General features: G+C 39.6%; 1 protein-coding gene across 1 annotated transcript in view; it reads left to right on the top strand.

Moving 5' to 3' along the window:
• POU6F2 (POU class 6 homeobox 2) overlaps window positions 1–14527 on the top strand; it is a 311703-nt gene extending 297176 nt beyond the window's left edge. The window contains exons 8-10 of the mRNA XM_026082027.1: window positions 1090–1258; window positions 10220–10388; window positions 13705–14527. Coding sequence (XP_025937812.1) covers window positions 1090–1258; window positions 10220–10388; window positions 13705–14209 — 843 coding nt within the window. The 3' untranslated portion in view covers window positions 14210–14527. The remainder of the gene's footprint in view (window positions 1–1089; window positions 1259–10219; window positions 10389–13704) is intronic.
• Window positions 14528–17571: the final 3044 nt, after the last annotated feature.

The raw sequence follows: 17571 nt of genomic DNA, 5'->3' as shown, positions 1-17571 counted from the left end.
AGCAATGCCAAATAGCCCTTTATCTCTTCTGCTTTCTGAGGACTGAAAGAATGGCTGTCACTTAAAAGTGAAGCCTTTGAGTACATTTTTGCAATCTTTTTGGTCAAGATCAAGAATCAACACAGTATAAAGGTATAATAAGTACCAGTCATCTTAGTGTATTGGGATTGGGTATTACTGTATTATTAGGTTTTGAAAGGCTGTACCAGAATACAAGAAGCCAGTTCAAAACTGTAAGATCCATGGYGTACCTTCATTCTGTATAAAGACTGCCCTTCAAATTTGTAGGCAGTTTTACATAAAAATCAGTAGCGGAGAATGCGTTTAGTTTTTAAGCCCACATGAAAGTTTATTATAGGCAGAAAGGGATTAATGGTTCTTTCCTTTCCCCTAAAGAAAAACCAAAGGCTCTAAAGAATTGTAAAATTCATAAAGCCAGATTCATATATAAGTGTATCATTTGCATCTACTGTTACTTGCCAGACTTCTTAGATATGTCTTACTTGACCCAGTCCCGGTGTGAATAGGGTTCGGAAGTTTCACTGTGGGCACTAGGAAAGGACAATTTATAGATCGAGAAATAGGATTTCAACATTTTAATTTGTTTGCTCTATCCAGTGTCATAAAACCTCTCCTACAGTCTTCTCCCCTATCTTCTCTTCCCCATTCCCACTCTTCTTGGCCCTGGTCCCACAGTATGAAAGGACCTCTCTGAAACCATGCTGATTTATATGAGAATCTATGTAGGGAGTAAAGGTCTGACTGCATGAGTCAGAAAACAGGTAAGGACATGCATTTATTAAACCAGTGCTGCTAGGAATGTCAGATATCTCCCATCACTCATTTCAAACAAGTATTTAGCTGCTAATTAGATTAAGTATCTGATTAACCTGAGCAAAAATGGGAAGTCAGAACTCAAGGCAGCTCAGATTGCTCCTATTGAAACCTTCTGTCATCTAAACAGAGTCCATGGTGTTTAATGTTCCTATGGGGTTTGTTCCCTGGAAATAGAAGGGTGAGATGGTGCATTGAAAGTTTCTTATTACTGCTTCATATTCTAAATACCTATTTTTACATTTTAACATATAGCTCCATCAGCCCTCCCAGACGCAAGTGGGACAAGCAGCCTCACAACCCAATCTCCTGCATTTGGCTCACAATCAAGCATCTATGTCTCAAAGCCCAGTGCGTCAGGCTTCCTCTTCTTCCTCCTCATCCTCCTCCTCTTCAGCTTTGAGTGTTGGCCAGTTAGTCAGCAGTAAGTATTGCTCCCTGACTCTCCTTACTTCTCCCCTCTGTTTGTCCTCCTCACTGCTGAGTTTACTGATCTACCTTCTCTCCTCTTTTCCATATAATAGATTGTTTATTGCTAATTACACTGACTCTTGCCAGTAAGGACTGATAAGTGCTGTGATGGATGGGGCTAAGGGTAAACATGCTTTGAGAAATTTCAGTCAACACTAAAAATGGTCATAAAAATGCTAGCAGCCCTTAACTGACTTTGTGGACACTGGGCAATTCTTAAAACTAAAATGTAGTTTATATTCATTGGAAATGAGAAAATTTTGAATCGGTCAGTATAATGAGTTCTATTGCTTCAAATTCAGTGGGCATCCCCTCCTACTTTTTARTTAGGCTGCTTGTTCCTTAGTTTACGTACATTATTGTAGCAAACCATTTTACAAATCCAAGCGCTGTACAAATCTAGAGCAAGAGACCTTCCTTGCCAGAAAAAGCTTGCACAGTTTAAGCAAGAAAGAACTGTGACATGTGGGAGGGGAGACAGAAGCACACTGAAGTGAAATAACTGAGTTTCAGTGTTAGGATTTTAACAGCTGAGCTCCTGACCAGCTCCTTTCTCCCAATCACGCAGTTCTTAGTTCTTCACTATTACCTTATCAGTCTTACCAGTCTAATATTAACTTTGGTCTTTACATAGCAGTAACAGCAGGTTAAAAGTGTACACAAGAAGCATTAACAGTTTTTGCACACCTGCAAAAATGTGAGTATATTGGATGACCTTGTTCAAAAATACTGCATGTACTTTTTTCAAGTAAAAAAAACAGTATAGCACAGGCCATACTGAGGATGTAAAATATATGACTGAGGTAAGCTTATGAAGGGCTTAGAAAAACTGTCATGTGAAGGAAGATTTGAAAAAATCTTGGTTGGATTACTTCAGAGATTCTTTACATGGGGAAATTACTAGCAGAGGTATAGTGGTAAAATTATGCTGGTATAACTCCCAGTGTGAATATTTTTATTCTGGAATAAAAACATCCACATGGGTAGCTGTAAGCACATAAAATATATATAGATATAATTATGCTGATATAAATATACTGCTATTGCTCTGTCAGTAAATCGTCTTATGTAGACAAGCTTGTAGGAAGACAAATAAGATGCTTCATGTTAAAAAAATACATAAATTTACCCTTGTCTATGTGGGAAAATTGACTAACATAGCTAGTGCAGAATAAGTTACTTCTCAATGGCTAGTCCAGAATAGCTTCTCTTGTGGCCATTCTTATTCAAAAAAAATATTTTAGAATAACTGTTGAGGGGTACTTTATCCCACAATAGTTATTCCAGTCAATTTCCCCACATAGATAAGCTCTCTGCACAATAAAAGCAACATGGAAGAAACCTTTTTAAGTTTACAAGGTAAATCAGTCAAAAATCAGGAGGTACTAGAAAAGAGTTGTTTATGCAACAGTATTCAACTCCTCTTGTAACATGTATTTTATGATATCGATATATGTTGTGATTAAAATCACGCACTGTTTTTTTCTCATGCTTCATTCAGTGTGTTCCCAATGGATTTGCTCTGGGGATGAATCAGACTTATATAATGAAGGAGGCTGTTGTCCCAGGGTTTGTTCCCTGCCTTATTCACTAAGCTCCTTCCAAATTTATGTAACATTTGAGACAGGGAATGGTAGAAGGGTGAAGGATGGTCTTAGTTTAGGTAGTAGAGGGCTGAGGAGCTAGAGCTTTCTCTCTGCCACATAATTCCAGTGCAATGTCAGACAAGTAACTTAAAACATATTTTTCACAAGTGCTCTCTCAATATCCAGCTTGAGACCCTGCATTTTAATTTACAGAAGAACCTGGCATTCACAGTTACAATCCAAAGTGCACTTTCCCTGTGGAAGTGTATAAAACACCATTTAAAGCCACGGTCTAAAAATCATTTCCTACTTGACCTAGACTGGATACCCAAAAATGCTTTTTCCCTTCGTATCTGTCTGCTTCTTTGTGAATGAGAAGGGGAAGACCCTCATCTTGTAGAAACATAGGAAAATAAATTAAGATTTAAAAAAATAGAAAAGCTCAAGAGGAAATGAATAACTATGTTTTTGGTGAAGAGCTTTAGCAGAGGTCTAGGGCCACACACTGAACAAATAAAAAGGCGATGCACCAATCAGTCTCTCAGCAATGAAGCACAATTCATCCTGTGCGCTGAATGAGGCAGGGGTCTGTGGAAAAAGAACTGGTAATCCCCTGCTCAAAGACTAGGTGACACTGTTTCGTGGGATACTATCACTCCTGCATTTTGTAACTTCTGAGTGTTCGTTTGTGCTACTTTAAGGATGTTGTTTTAGCTTCATTTTTGCGTAGGTAAATTTCAAGGTTGTTGCAAAAGCAGAGTAGTAGTAAGCCAGTCATATGGTGAGATAATGTTTACATTCATAGCTGGAAATATTAGATCTCCTCAAGACTTCTGTCCATTGAATGAATGGAAAAGCTGATAGATTGTGTTATCCTCTTGTTGGTCCTACTCTAAAAGGGAATAGGACACATGCTGCGTTCATGGATTTGACTGAGAGCAGAGTAGACGTAGACCTTTTTAACTCATTCCTCTCAGGCTCAACTCCTTCCACCGCTTGTTCTGTCCCCGTCCCATTTCTGCCTCACCCTGTTTCCCACACAATCTGCATTCCCTTTGCATCAGTACTTCTATTCCTTTTTACTCTGCCTTTGCACTGCAGCCCTTTTCCTTCAGTCAGCCGTCCCTCAATTCCTCTTCCCATTTCAGTTCTCTTCCAGCTCCCAATCAATTTCTGTCCCCGGATTTATCAGATCATCTCAGTGTTTCTTTTACTGGCATTTTTATCAGATATTCCCTGTCATCCTCTTCTACCTTGTTTTATCTACCTTGCTGCTGCCTCTCTTCCCCCATTTTCTTTCCTCTATCCCGGTGATTCTTACCGTCCTTCTCTGCACAATCAGTCCCTCTCTTCCTCCACTCCAAAATCAAATCCCCACTCCTTATTAGGAGCTTGGACTTCCTTGAGGCAGATTTTTGCTTGGGATGGCAAAAAGGCCATTACTGGTGTAAAAGTTATCTCCTTGACATCTATCAAGGCCACGCTTCAAGATGTAGGGAAATTGAAGCTTTTTAAAGGAAAGAGGTTATTAGAATTTTTTATCCTGGGCAAAACAGTGTATTTTATTAACCTTATTCTCAGAAGTGGTTGAATTGCACTAGCTGAAATTTATCTCACTATGGAAAATCTCGCTTAGCCATAGTCAATACCCTACCTGTAGTAATGAATGGCACAGAGAAGATAGTTGAAGTGTTTATGTTCTCCCTTGCTCAAAATAGAACAGCTCACTTAAATCAAAAGGTGGGGAACTCAAACAGAGTAAAGAAAATATTTTTCATACAATTAGACTGAGGAGTGTCTCATGGCTGGGAATGCACAAGGACACAGATCTTAAGAGCATTCTAAAAGAGAATGGATATCTACAGAGATCCCCTAAAAAAAGCATGACAAGAATTAATATGCAAACAGGTTCTGGAAGTGATATCTAAATTTATGTATCAGGGCTTCATGCAGGCCCAACAGAGCCAACAGAGTGCTTAGTGCAGTGGGCAGATCAGCTTATTTCTGCCAATTACATGGAGCTCTCGCWCAGTCAGAAACAAAATATTCATCTCAGTGATCCTTTATGGTTGTCCAGCGTATTTGTAATGACATTAACCCAACAGAAACTGGAGCTAATGCTGAATGTATAAGCCTGCTGAAGGTAGCATGTAAGATGCTGGTGTTCCAGGACACAAGCAAGCTACCTGCAAGTTTCTAGTAATATGAAAAGAGCCTACAAGAAAGAAGAAAATCCAGTTAGTTCAGTAGGGAAAGATCAAACCATGTATATAACAAAGCGTGAAAAGGCAGACAAGATACTTGAGTTTTTCTTAGCCATTGACAATACCACCTTTTTAGACAAACAATCTTACCTGATCTTCACAAACTTCAGAATTGCTTTAGGTGACTAAAAACTAATGTGTGTGCAACTGTGCCTGTGCACAGGGAAATAAATGGACGGAAAGTTCCTCCCTGCCTTGCTCCTTTGCAGAATCTATTCAGATTCTGGGTGCCAACCACTGACGGCAGATGCACCACACGCCTGTTAACTCTCCACGACGAGCATATGGCCGACAAGCGCACAGAGCCTTCCTTGCGTCCCAGCTCACACACTGGCTAGCACAGCTTTGTGTAACATGTCTGCAATTGAAGTCTAATGTCTACTGAAGTCCATTCAAAGCCTTTTAGTGGGATGGGGCCTGCAGTGGGTCAGTGGTTCTGAAAGAAAGCCATAAGGCATGTGGGCAGCAAGAAACAACTTGGGGCCTCCTAAGCATCTCTTTGATTGCGCTACCCCTCCTAAAGCAACAACATTGTTGTTTCCTTGTCTTTCATTCTAAAGCTGCAATCTTGCAATCTAGCCCTCCAGTAGAGGCCCCAGAGCAGAACATGTCAGTAGAGATTTGCTGTATTCCAGGAATTTTTGCCAAATATAGTAAAGTTCAGGTAAAACAGGCATATTCTGCTACCTTTATCTGTTTATAAGAAGGAAGACTGAACATTGCTTAGAGGAATGTAACTTCAGTAATTTAATAATTGTTCGGGGTAAGATTCTGCCACACTTACTCATAGAGACTAACTCTCTCTGCCAGTAGCTGCCTGACATCAGTGAAATTACTGAAGTACTATGCAAAAAGGGACAGAATTGGGCCTTAATAACTTTAGAGTTCCATGTTTTTATTCTTTTTTCCTTTCATTCTAGGTGTATTTTCTTTATGATTTTACATTTTTATTTAATATGTTTTCTAGTTTTAAAAAAGGCGCATTTCCGTAAACTCCCACTATTTCCCCTCATTTATTTTATAGACTTATTCCTGCTGTGATGCCCTGTAATAATTTACTTTGTTTTCCCTTTGTGTTTTTGTTTCTCGTCCTTTTTTTCCCTGGACTGTTGCGTTCTTCATAGTTTCTACTCTTTTGTCCCATTCTTACCTCTTCATTCCTCACTACCCCAACCAGTGCTAGTTCTTCTAAAGACAAAAATTATGGTTGCTTCTGGTGAAAGGACATTATAAAAGAAGCTCTGCCTAAGCAAGGACTGCAAGATTCATCTCTACTCTTCCAGACTTTTCTATGTGATTTTTTCATATTGTCTCATCCTGTTTATGTTCTCTTTTCTCTTCTTTGTTTTCTCTTCTTCATTCAATTCTACATCATCATTTCTCCTTTTTCCTGTTTCAATTCCCTCTTCTCAGATGCATCCTTTCCCTTACCTTTCCCACTATATGTTCTCCTCATGGAAATCACTGTTTTCCCCTCATGCTCGGAGGCTTGTGTCTCCATGAAGTTCCTTTTGTCCTTCCAAATTTATTTTACTGTCATTTGTTCCCATAAAATTGAAATGCCTCCCACAAATAGATCCTTCTTTCTCTCTCCTGAGCTCGAGTCCATTTCCCCTTAACAGTGTCTCATCCTGCCTCTTACCCAATTTATGTTCTGTTGGACTTCCTTTGCCAGCTACTTCTCCTTCTGTCTAACTAGGGAATGCGTCACCTGTAACCCCTTCCATGGCAAAACTCTGCACACCAGAAATTTGCTTTCTCCTTCAGGATGCACTGATTTCTCTGTAGCAACTCTTTACCATAACTATTAAAATCAGAGCAAATTTGCACTCACCAGAACAAAGCAAACTCACACAGGATTTTCAGAAGAATTCAGAAGTGGGAGTAGTATTCCTTTCAGTAAGAAGAAAGGTTTTCAGTGCAGAAGGAAGGAGAGACTGTAGATTTTATTTCTTCCACTCTGCTTGTCAACCTTCACCAGACATCTGGGGGAATTTTACCTGGCTTCCTTGTTGTTCTGCTATATGTATGTCCCCTGCCAAGGTCCCAGACAAGTGTCTTGCCTTTCTCCAGGGGCCTAATAGTTTCATAGACACAACAGTCGTAGAGTATTGAGCCATAATGTACACTGGGAGTCTTTAATCTAGATGCCGCTACTGTAGATCCTAACCACTCAATGAAATTGGTATTTTGTGGTTGGCACTGTGCTGTCTTCTCTAGGATCTCCACTTAATTTAAAAAGCACCTGTTCATTTACAGTCTTCAGTAAAGTACTCTTCCTAAAATGTGAAGTAAACTATACACTTAACTGTTCTGAGAGCTCAGAATTTATTAAAGTCCATTGTCTATATGTGTATATTTTTGTATGCATATGCATTAGTCCACAAAGTCCAGGATTATGTACTGATGCCATTTTAACGGCAATAGACTAAAATGGACCTGTGCTGTTAAATGATGATGCCAATAAAATGGTCTTCCTAGTACTATCTGAGTAATATGGACCTGATAGAAATCAAGGGACTAATTCCATGGATTTCAATTGGCTTTTGATCGCACCTTAAGTAGATCTGGTTCTGATTTGATACAAACACTATTTTCCCCASAGTTCGGGAATAAAAGGATTCAGTGTTTTGGTCCACATCTGGTAGTACCTTCCTCCTCCCAAAAATAATATATAAGAATGAAGYCTTGCTTTCTCAACAGATATTCCACCATATGTAAGAATCTACTCCCCTATCCTGAAGCATATCATAGGTTTTTTTCTCATCTCAAGGAGAGCTCAGCCTAATTGTTCCTGGTCCAAGGTCCCCATGCAGAAAAGGACCTTCCATGGTATTCACTTTTGCAACAGTGTCATCTCAGAAGGATCCAGGAGAATTCAGCAGAATTTCTCTATAAACATGTGCAAGCAAACAACCCCTTAGCTTTCTTGCCTCCCTTTTTCTTCTTAAAAGGAGTTGGGGGGGTTTACAGCTGACAGTAGCAATAGAGTTCGCTACTTTGGAGACTCATTTTAAAGTTCTCTGGGAAGACCTGAATTGTCCTTTGTCACATCCCTAACAACCTYAGTCAGAGGCCTTAAAATGAAGGAAGGAAAGAGGTGAGGAAGGTCACCATCTTAGTGCACTTTACTCAAGGGAGTCTCTGAGGCCATTATCATTTATGACATTTTGTACATTTATCAGTGGCTCTTCAAAGACCCAAAGGGCAGATAAGCATCCAGCTCCTTTTTGTGTCTCTGAAAATCATAACTGATATGCTAGATAGGCCATGTATGGGGTAAGTAGGAATATTTCACATCTACAAAAGCAATTACTTTACAAAATTGAGTGGCCCCTGTCATAGCCCCCACCACTTATAAGTAAATAATATATGCCCTTGGTTTATAATGTATGAGTGCATGCATGTATGTACAGGTGAGCTCAAGCACAACACTGACAACAGGAAGGACAATTCTGGATGCGGACCATTGTCAAAACCAGGCTCAGCATGTGTGTGTGTTTGCCTGTATGCATAGTTTGTGTGGTCCACGGTTACATACACAAGTATTTTTAAAATCCTATTGCTATGTGTGCTTTTTTCACTCAAGCTGCTAGTCAATATAGGCTAAATTTATATAGCAGAAAAACCTCTTCCCTCTGTCTCTCTATTATTGGACTAAAAGATTTTTTATAGGACATTTCCATCCTAAGGGAGTTTTACATCAGGCTTATAAACCCTGGAAAATAAAAGCTTTGTAACTGTAATGCTGGCAAGCACTTAACTATAGCACTACTAGCAGGAGCCACTCTAATATAGGGTTCAGAATATAGTAGTCTATGATGTAGTCAGTAATGTAGTCTAGCACCATCCTTGGACAACTGCTTGCATTTACAGAAATTGATGTGTTATTGTGCTGAAAACTTTTCACCTAAGAAGTCTGAGGAATGAGGTGAAGCACAATAGAGATGTCTCACTGGGAGAATGGCTTCACTACACACAGGATTGCACAACACTTTGAAATCTTCCACCATCCCAGTCCCATGCTGGCTCCAGCTTGGCAAATGCTTTTATTTAGCCAGGGATCAGTAGCTTGGGGGGGGAAAAGAAGTTCCATTCTCCAGCTGTTGTGTCATTTCCCTTGATAAGTCCTAAATTGACCRAGTTATCCAGCAGCAAAGGAGCTCTCTAGTAGACATCCTTTATTATGTGCCCTTTTGGGGACAAAGGCGTCTGTGTCAGTAAACTGCTATGGAGAGGAAGGACAGATTTATTCTCACAGCATCATAAGCATTATCTTCTGAGGGTCTAATGTAAAAGTAAAAAATTGTGCAGCATTACCATCTGAAATGTAATGGCTGATGTTGCAAATACACTGCTCCTTGATTATCAGCCTGATGGGAGGCGGAATGAAAAGCCTGAAAGGCTGCTTCCCAGAAGGGCATGTTTTAAGAACTGATTTATAAAATGAAGGAATTTTTAAAGGGAGTATTTTGTCTGGGCTTGTTTGTTTGCTGGATTGTTTTGGATATTTGGATGGTATTCTGCATTGGGTGGTATGGAAGAGGGAGGGAAGGTTTGTGAGTTTCCTTATTTTGTGCTAATTTTAGATGAAGTGGAAAGTCTTGATTTCAAATTAAAAACCCAGGCAGTTTGTGCATATGTTCAGCCCTCCCCACAGACTGCAAATAAATGTACACCAACCCTTTTTGTGTATGTGATAAGAAGGGGAAACTGGGAACGTGATTTGTCAAAATTGGTGGAAATTTTCCAAAGCACAAATGGCAGTGAGGGGCCCAGCTACACCCACTGACTCTGAAAGGAGTTGGACGTTTTCAGGAGTTCAGCACCTTTGAAAAATCTTTTACCACCACCTGGAAATGCTGCAGCCTAGCTAGTGTTTTAGCAATCTGAACATGCTTTGTGACACCTCTGACAGGACCAGCCTGTTTCTGGGAAAGAAGAGAAAGGGACAAGTATGAAAAAAATCCAGAAAGAAACATTTTGACAATGAAATCTAGTGTAAGCCTTTTCCACTCTTATGTGACATGAAGCACTGACACTATTAAAAAAATATTTCAACAGATCCTCAAACAGCCACTGGAGAGGTGGATGGGGTGAATCTGGAGGAAATCCGAGAATTTGCCAAAGCTTTTAAAATCCGGCGCCTCTCCCTTGGCCTGACACAGACTCAAGTTGGCCAAGCTCTAAGTGCCACCGAAGGCCCAGCCTATAGCCAGTCTGCCATCTGCAGGTAACAAGTTACATCATAAACTCTATTCTCCTCTCTTTGTTCTTAATAATTATTCACCTTATTGTGAGGAGCATGCTTGTGTTTGAGTCATATGTCTTTAGAACCTATTATTTAACCTGGGACTTAAACTAGCCAATAATGTTGGTATCTGGCAGATAAAATGTTCTTATTGTGTGCTCCTAAAGTAACTTTAGTCTTTTTTTTCCCCTTCTTCTTTTTTAAACAAGTGAGAAACAATGTTCCTGGCATTTAGACTTAATTCACTAGATGAGCTGGAGACCCTGCTGGTGCTGGATAAGCACCAGCTGACCCTCTTCATACTGTGCCATTTTCTACAGATAGGGTTACTGAACAAATATTTCATGGCTGCATCCCTGCTAAGTTAAAACCTGTATTACTGTGGTTAGCACTTCACATATAGGATGTTAATGATGATTTACCTAGGCAACACAGAAGGGAAAAAAATTATCCTTTCTGCTATCTTGCGAACCAGCAGCGAACCATCTTTTATCACCCAAAGGCTTATTTTAAAAAAAAACATGTAGGCAAAGGAGAAGTAGAAATCTGCCCTAATCATAAGAAATGATAATACAGTCTTGACAGAGTTAAAGTCAGGTAGTTAGAAGCAAACACCCTGTATGCATGTATGTGTGTTACAGTAATCCCATGTTTCTGCATGAGGTAACAAACACACTTAGGTAACAGCTTTTTTCCTCTTGGGCAATGCCTTATAGTCCTTCTCCATCAGTGAAAGCCAAGAAACCAACTCTAAGCTCATTTAAGTGGATTTTGTTCTTGGTGATCCATGAAATGCTCTGTCTTTTTATCTGCTCTTTATACTTTTAATGTATTCCCCATAGAACGGAAGTGTATTTTTCCTGCAGTTTAAGACTAAGGTTATAAATAACATCAGTATGGGGTAGTGAGCTTGCAGCTCGCATTTTGCTCAATGATTTTCCATAAAACCCATTGATTGTTGTTAAATACAAAAAGCTCCATAGGATCCTCTCACTTCTATGGCCTCCCCTACTGTTTTTTCTTATAAGATACCTCCCTGTAGAAAATAACCTTTATTCAGTCTATAYAAGGATACTACTGCTGGGAAATTTGTTTCAAGGCTTGTATATCGTTATACCAAACAACATGTACTGCACCATCAACACTAACAAGCGATGCCAATGATATGAATGCTATTGCTCCCTGTTGCTAAGGATTAATTTTATTTTTTTCTTCCCTATGGTCAGTTGGTAAAGAATGCTTAAAACAGGCAGAGTTTTTAGCAATTGCCAATTTGTTGTTCCTTAAGTTGTTGTTTAACATATTATACTTTAAATTGATAAATTGCAGTTTCCCTTGCTTGTGTCTAGTTCGTTGTCTTCTCATTTCTTCCATCTACCTTACAGCTGAAAAAAACACTGGGGATGCTTTGAATTTAACTAAGAGAAAGCTAGCCTGTTATTAAGAAACTAGCCTGTTATTAAGAAAATCCAAACAAAGATGAAGCTGGAACACAAATATAGCTAACAACCAAAATGTGGAGTCCCTCTGTGGAGAGCTCCTTCGAGGAACCAGTTACTCAGATCATGAGGACCAGGTGTAGAAGCTGGTTCCAAATACTTGCAAGGTTGTAGTGCTTTACTTTCTTCAACCCCAAAATGGCTATAATTTGGGGGTGTAATAATTGGCTATGACTGTACATTTCTTGCTAAGCATCAAGACAAGCTGCCTCAGTGGCAGTACGCTGTTCCTCAGAAGCAATAGGTTCAGCTTTTCTTTTAATGGTGACAAGGGGTTTTCAGTATGAACTCCAGGGTAATGCAAGGGGCAGAAAGATAAGCAAGTTGAATGACCAACTCAGAGCCACAAGTAGAGTCTCCCAGTGCCCTTTGCAGGGCATATCAACAATATACCACCTTGCTGATGTGTTCTGCCTGCAAAAAACCTGCATTTTCTTAACTAGACACAAAAAGTTCTAAGGCATAAACTGCAGATTGAAATATCACTGGACACCAAGGAAGGACACCTTGCAGTCAATACCACAATAGGTTTCCGGGCACCAGTCATAAATTCTTTGGAGTGTTATTTGAAATTATTTCTTGCCTTGTTCTTTGTGAGAACTGCATTGTTTCCTGCTGGAATATTTTCTGCAGCTGCCACTCACTGAATATAGACAGTAAATATTGCCAGCTCCAGTCACCGAATTGTTTTCCACAAAGACATTGGTTCAATTTGTCTCACCGTCAAGGCGCGTTGTGATGAGCGGCGGCAGGGGCATTTCAGCACCAGGCGGGCTGGATAGGGCAATATTGCTGCACAGTATCTGTTTTCTTTCCATGTGAAGTACTGCAAGGTGCAGGGTGGGCATAGGCGAAGTGGAGAAGTACAAATGGGTGGCATCAGAGGAACTGGATTAAGACTTTTTAAATGCATAGCAAGAGAGGATGAACTTGATAAATGAAAGAAACAAGTGTGTATAAGGCTTGAAATGTGACTTCAGCTCTTCTGCTCGTTTTTGAAAGGATTAAAGCTTTGTGTGGCTGCTTTTCCAGATGTTTTATAATACTTGTAAAATCTGGTTTGGCAAAAGACTTTTGATGGCAAAATGATATATAGAAGACCTCATTTACAGGAAATGATATCATTCTGGTACAGTTTGCAGAAATCCTGCAATAAACCCAGCTTGGTGCCACAGCATATTAGTAGACTATTATGCTGGGTTTCATCTGGAAAACATGAGTCTGTCTTAGCACATTGTGGGGGTAGTCAAGATAATTGCAAAGTGTCCAGCTGTTTCAGCTGAACACCACAGTAGCTATGGGAATCTTTTTCCGACCCAGAAAAGGGACATGGTATTAACTTGCAAACAGTGAAAATTGCTGAAAAATGAAAGGAAAGGAAACCTGATATTCAAAGGCTAGTAGCTGCCAATGGTTTGTATTATTAAAGCTGTGGCATTTGGACAACATAGGATGGGAGTGGAAACAAAAGGACTAATCACAAAGATGAGATGATTAAAAAAAAATGCCTTTGATGTCATTTCCTGTAATTAGGCTTAGCCTTAAGGGTTTTGAATGTGATCAGAAATACAAAAACTGGACTTATAGCCTGTATTATGTAGTGTACTTGGAATTTTGTTGTAGTGTTCATTTTGTGTTGGCTTAAATGTCTAGCTATATATATATTTATATATATACCTATCTGATAGTTTTCGTAATCCATTGTAAATTACCTCTGCCAGTCACTTAGTCAGGCAGGCAGGAAGTCCCACCCTGGCAGAGCATCAGTGTAAGACTCTTCTTTCTCAATTTTCCCTCAGACACACCATCCTGAGAAGCCACTTTTTCCTACCACAGGAAGCCCAAGAGAACACTATAGCTAGCAGTCTGACAGCCAAACTGAACCCTGGCCTTTTGTATCCTGCCAGGTTTGAAAAGCTGGACATCACCCCTAAAAGTGCCCAGAAGATAAAGCCGGTGCTTGAGCGGTGGATGGCTGAGGCTGAGGCCCGCCATCGAGCAGGTATGCAGAACCTTACTGAGTTTATCGGAAGCGAACCATCCAAAAAGCGCAAGCGGCGTACCTCATTCACGCCCCAAGCCCTTGAGATCTTGAATGCCCACTTTGAGAAGAACACACACCCCTCTGGGCAGGAAATGACAGAGATTGCCGAGAAACTGAACTATGACCGTGAAGTAGTTAGAGTTTGGTTCTGCAATAAGAGGCAAGCACTGAAGAACACAATTAAACGTTTGAAACAACACGAGCCTGCGACAGCAGTTCCTATGGAGTCTTTAACAGACTCTCTGGAAGAAAACTCCTAAAAACCAAACCAAACCAAACCACACACAAAATAACAACACCAACAGAAACATAACCGTTCGAACTCTGTGAAAATACCTGTTCATCATCCTTGTAAGTAAAAGACTGAGAAAACTACAAGAAGGACGGAACAGTTTATAAATGTCCATGGGTTTTCCTATATGAAAGCAAAACAAAAAATACACAACACTTAGTGTGTGTGTGTGTGTTGTAGAATTAGTTCCAAAAGAAAGAAAAAGCCAGTTTTTTTAAATGGACTTAAAGTAAACCAAATAACTGCTTACTTTTTTTCCTGTATATTATGAAAATGTGAACACATTTTAAGGAAAAAAAAAAAAAGAAAAAACTTTTATCTGTTTAAAAGAGAATACAAGCCTGCCACCTGGAGGAGTGATTGTAGCCTTTCAGGTATCAAGTGCTGATTCACTATGAAAACTATTAACCAAAGTCAGAAACATGGCATTGCAAACTAGATTGTTAGTCTACTCTTTTATGGGTGTAAAATTGTGTTATGAATTTTTACATTTCTTTTTACAAAAATGAAAACAACAAGATTAATTTCTGTCATCCTTGTTTGCACCTGCTGCAGGTGTGTAGAAACAGGTGTTAAAGCCATTCCATGGTGGTCACCTCCTTTTCTTTTCTTTTCTTTTCTTTTCTTTTCTTTTCTTTTCTTTTCTTTTCTTTTCTTTTCTTTTCTCATCAACAGCTTTGCAATCTCCAAGTGTTTGGGTGCCAAAAATAATTTATTTTTATTGTGATTTGTGGGATTTGATATTTCTCTTGCAAGGGTGTACATCTTGGTTTGCATTTCTATTTCTGATTTTTTTCTGGCTCCTTTTGCTGCCTCCCCCCTCCCAGCTCGTTCTCCACCCCTTCCCTGCACCCACATACCCCAGTATTGTTTGAAGATTTTTTAAAAAGAAAAGTGAAACCTAAACACTTTTATATTGGTATGCTGAAATGCAATAGAGGACAAAGAAGGATTAGGATTGTGTCTGATGAACTGTCAGCCCACGCTGAACATTGTGCTTATTGTTGACTGCGTAGCTTGGGATTTCTCTGTCCTTTGGCCATGAACCTGGAGAGGTTACCAAAACTCATTTTGTAGTATAAATATAAACTGCACACTTGATTCAGTACTGCATCTATATTATGGTTCTGTTTGAAGCAATTTCTCTCCAAAGTCTGATAGCCAAAGAAATTTTGTGAGATTCTGATGAAAATGAAAGGACAGGCCAAGAAGTGATGAGGACGTTTGGATCGTTACATCACTATGGACTGTTTCAATGGTAGTGCTTTGTTCCTCCTGCCTTTTTTTTGTCACCCCAATATTGATGTTTGCCCTGTTGACTGCTTCTCTTCAGTGGGAGGGTGGGTTTGTGGGGGTGTTTGCTGTGATCACTGGCAAAACTAAACAATCAGGATATAGTGAAACCCATTGAATATCCTTTGGGAATACTGAGGTGGGTCACCTGCAAGGTGTTTCAGGTGAGGAGATTTTCCTTCWAAGACAACTTATCTCTGGAGCTTCCTTTTTGATTGGAGAAGCATCTTCTAAAATATTATAGTCATTGGACCTGCAAAGGCAGCAGGGCTCTTAAAGAGGGAAGGGTGTTGCAGGTCCTGGATGGTRTATGGACTGACCCATGACGCCTACCTGCAATTTTCATCTTCTGCTGAGTTCTGCTCCAGCCTTTGGTGTTCAGCCCATTATTAGGATAGAAGCTACATCTTGATCAGGACTTTCCAAAAGTTAACTTCTGGGATTTTGGTTTGGCTCACTGTAGAGGTGATAAGAGTAAAATTCTGCTGGTATAACTCCTGATTACATTCCCTCACTTCAGGATGGTTGTACTGGGTTTTTTGCTGGTCTACCCTGAACTTTGAAGAAGGCTTCTAAAGTACTGGAGCCTTCAAATGACGCCTCTCTTACAGAGTTATATTTTCAAGAACTCAAGGCTATGTCCAAAACTTAGTGAAAGAAAGGGATTCCCATTGATTTCACTGGGCTTTGAATCTGGCCCTCACTATTTTATTGATGAGACTTGCCTTGTACAATGAGGTATTTGCTGCATGACTGGTGGAGTTTTAAGGCTTCAGAGACCATCATCTGTGCCCGAAACTGCATCTAAGTGTGAACACTCTCAAAGGTCAGGACTGGAGAGCACTGAGGATCCAGTACTCCAGGCTGGGCTCACATCCAGTGAATGCATTTTAGGCTTTAAATTTCAGCAGGATATGTATAAGGATATTTTCAGTATTGCTTTTATGAGGAGGAGAGTGAAAATTGTTATTGACTCTTTTCCGAGTGTTGACATATAAATATCTGCTGGGGAAAAAATCTCAGTAACCACAGGTAAATTTTGTGAGGGGAGAAAAAAGAAACGTTACCCAAGCTGTGCATGTGAAGTGAATGAAGTGAGGGAGAATCTCACAGCACAACATCTACCCCTCTGGGTTTTCTTTTTYACTCTCTGTCCATAGATACTATCTATGGATACATCTATGTCGCCTGTACCTAACAGAGCTAAATTTCTGGCCACAATTCAATTTATGTAACAATCGGGAGACCACCCAGAAGTTAGCAGGGAAGACAGACAGTATTTGGAAGTGGGCACTCCTGACATCCTACCCGTGTCTCCAGTACGCTGCCACTTGTCCAGTCGTTAATGCCCATGACATGATTACCTGTTCAGCTGCCCTTGAAACCTCACGCCTCCCCCCATCATTGACAGCCTGGGAACATAGCAGTCAGCCACTCTTTGCCTAGAAACTAAATTTCCCATTCTCCGAGGAACTGCTCTAAATTTTGCAAAGAAAAATTCCCCAGGAAGAAAAGTTAACCAAACAGTATATGAAAGATGCTAAATGTTTAAAAATACACTAGCCACAGTTATATAAGCTCTTTCAAGAGTGTTCCAAAGTATATATCAGAAGGATATAACTAGGACAGTGAAAATGTAAAATAAATATAAATTGCCAGCTTGGAAGAAAAAATGATGTTCATCCCACAGTCTTAAAACCATTCATGTGCAGTGATTTTTTTTTTAACAGTTTTCTAATTTTGTATTATGGTTTGTAAATTATTTATAAAGTGTTGTAATGCTTCTTATATTAATTTTTTTATAAACAAATTTTTGCTATGAGGCATAAATGGTGCCTAAACAGATTCTTAGGAAGATAAATTATGTGTGAATCATACATCTTTTGGGGCCATAAATATTTTGTTTTATTTTGCTACTGGCAACATTTCTGGTTTCCATTTGTAAACAGATTTCATGTATTGATTTCATTTGAATACCTTTTAATTTTGCATGTGACTAAAAGATAGATTGCTACCAGCAAATGAAACAAAAGTCTC

Source organism: Apteryx rowi, unplaced genomic scaffold, assembly GCF_003343035.1.
Source record: "Apteryx rowi isolate R43461 unplaced genomic scaffold, aptRow1 scaffold_565, whole genome shotgun sequence".
NCBI classification, from domain to species: domain Eukaryota; kingdom Metazoa; phylum Chordata; class Aves; order Apterygiformes; family Apterygidae; genus Apteryx; species Apteryx rowi.
Note: the sequence above shows the minus strand (reverse complement) of the source record. Positions and strands in the feature narration are given on the sequence as shown.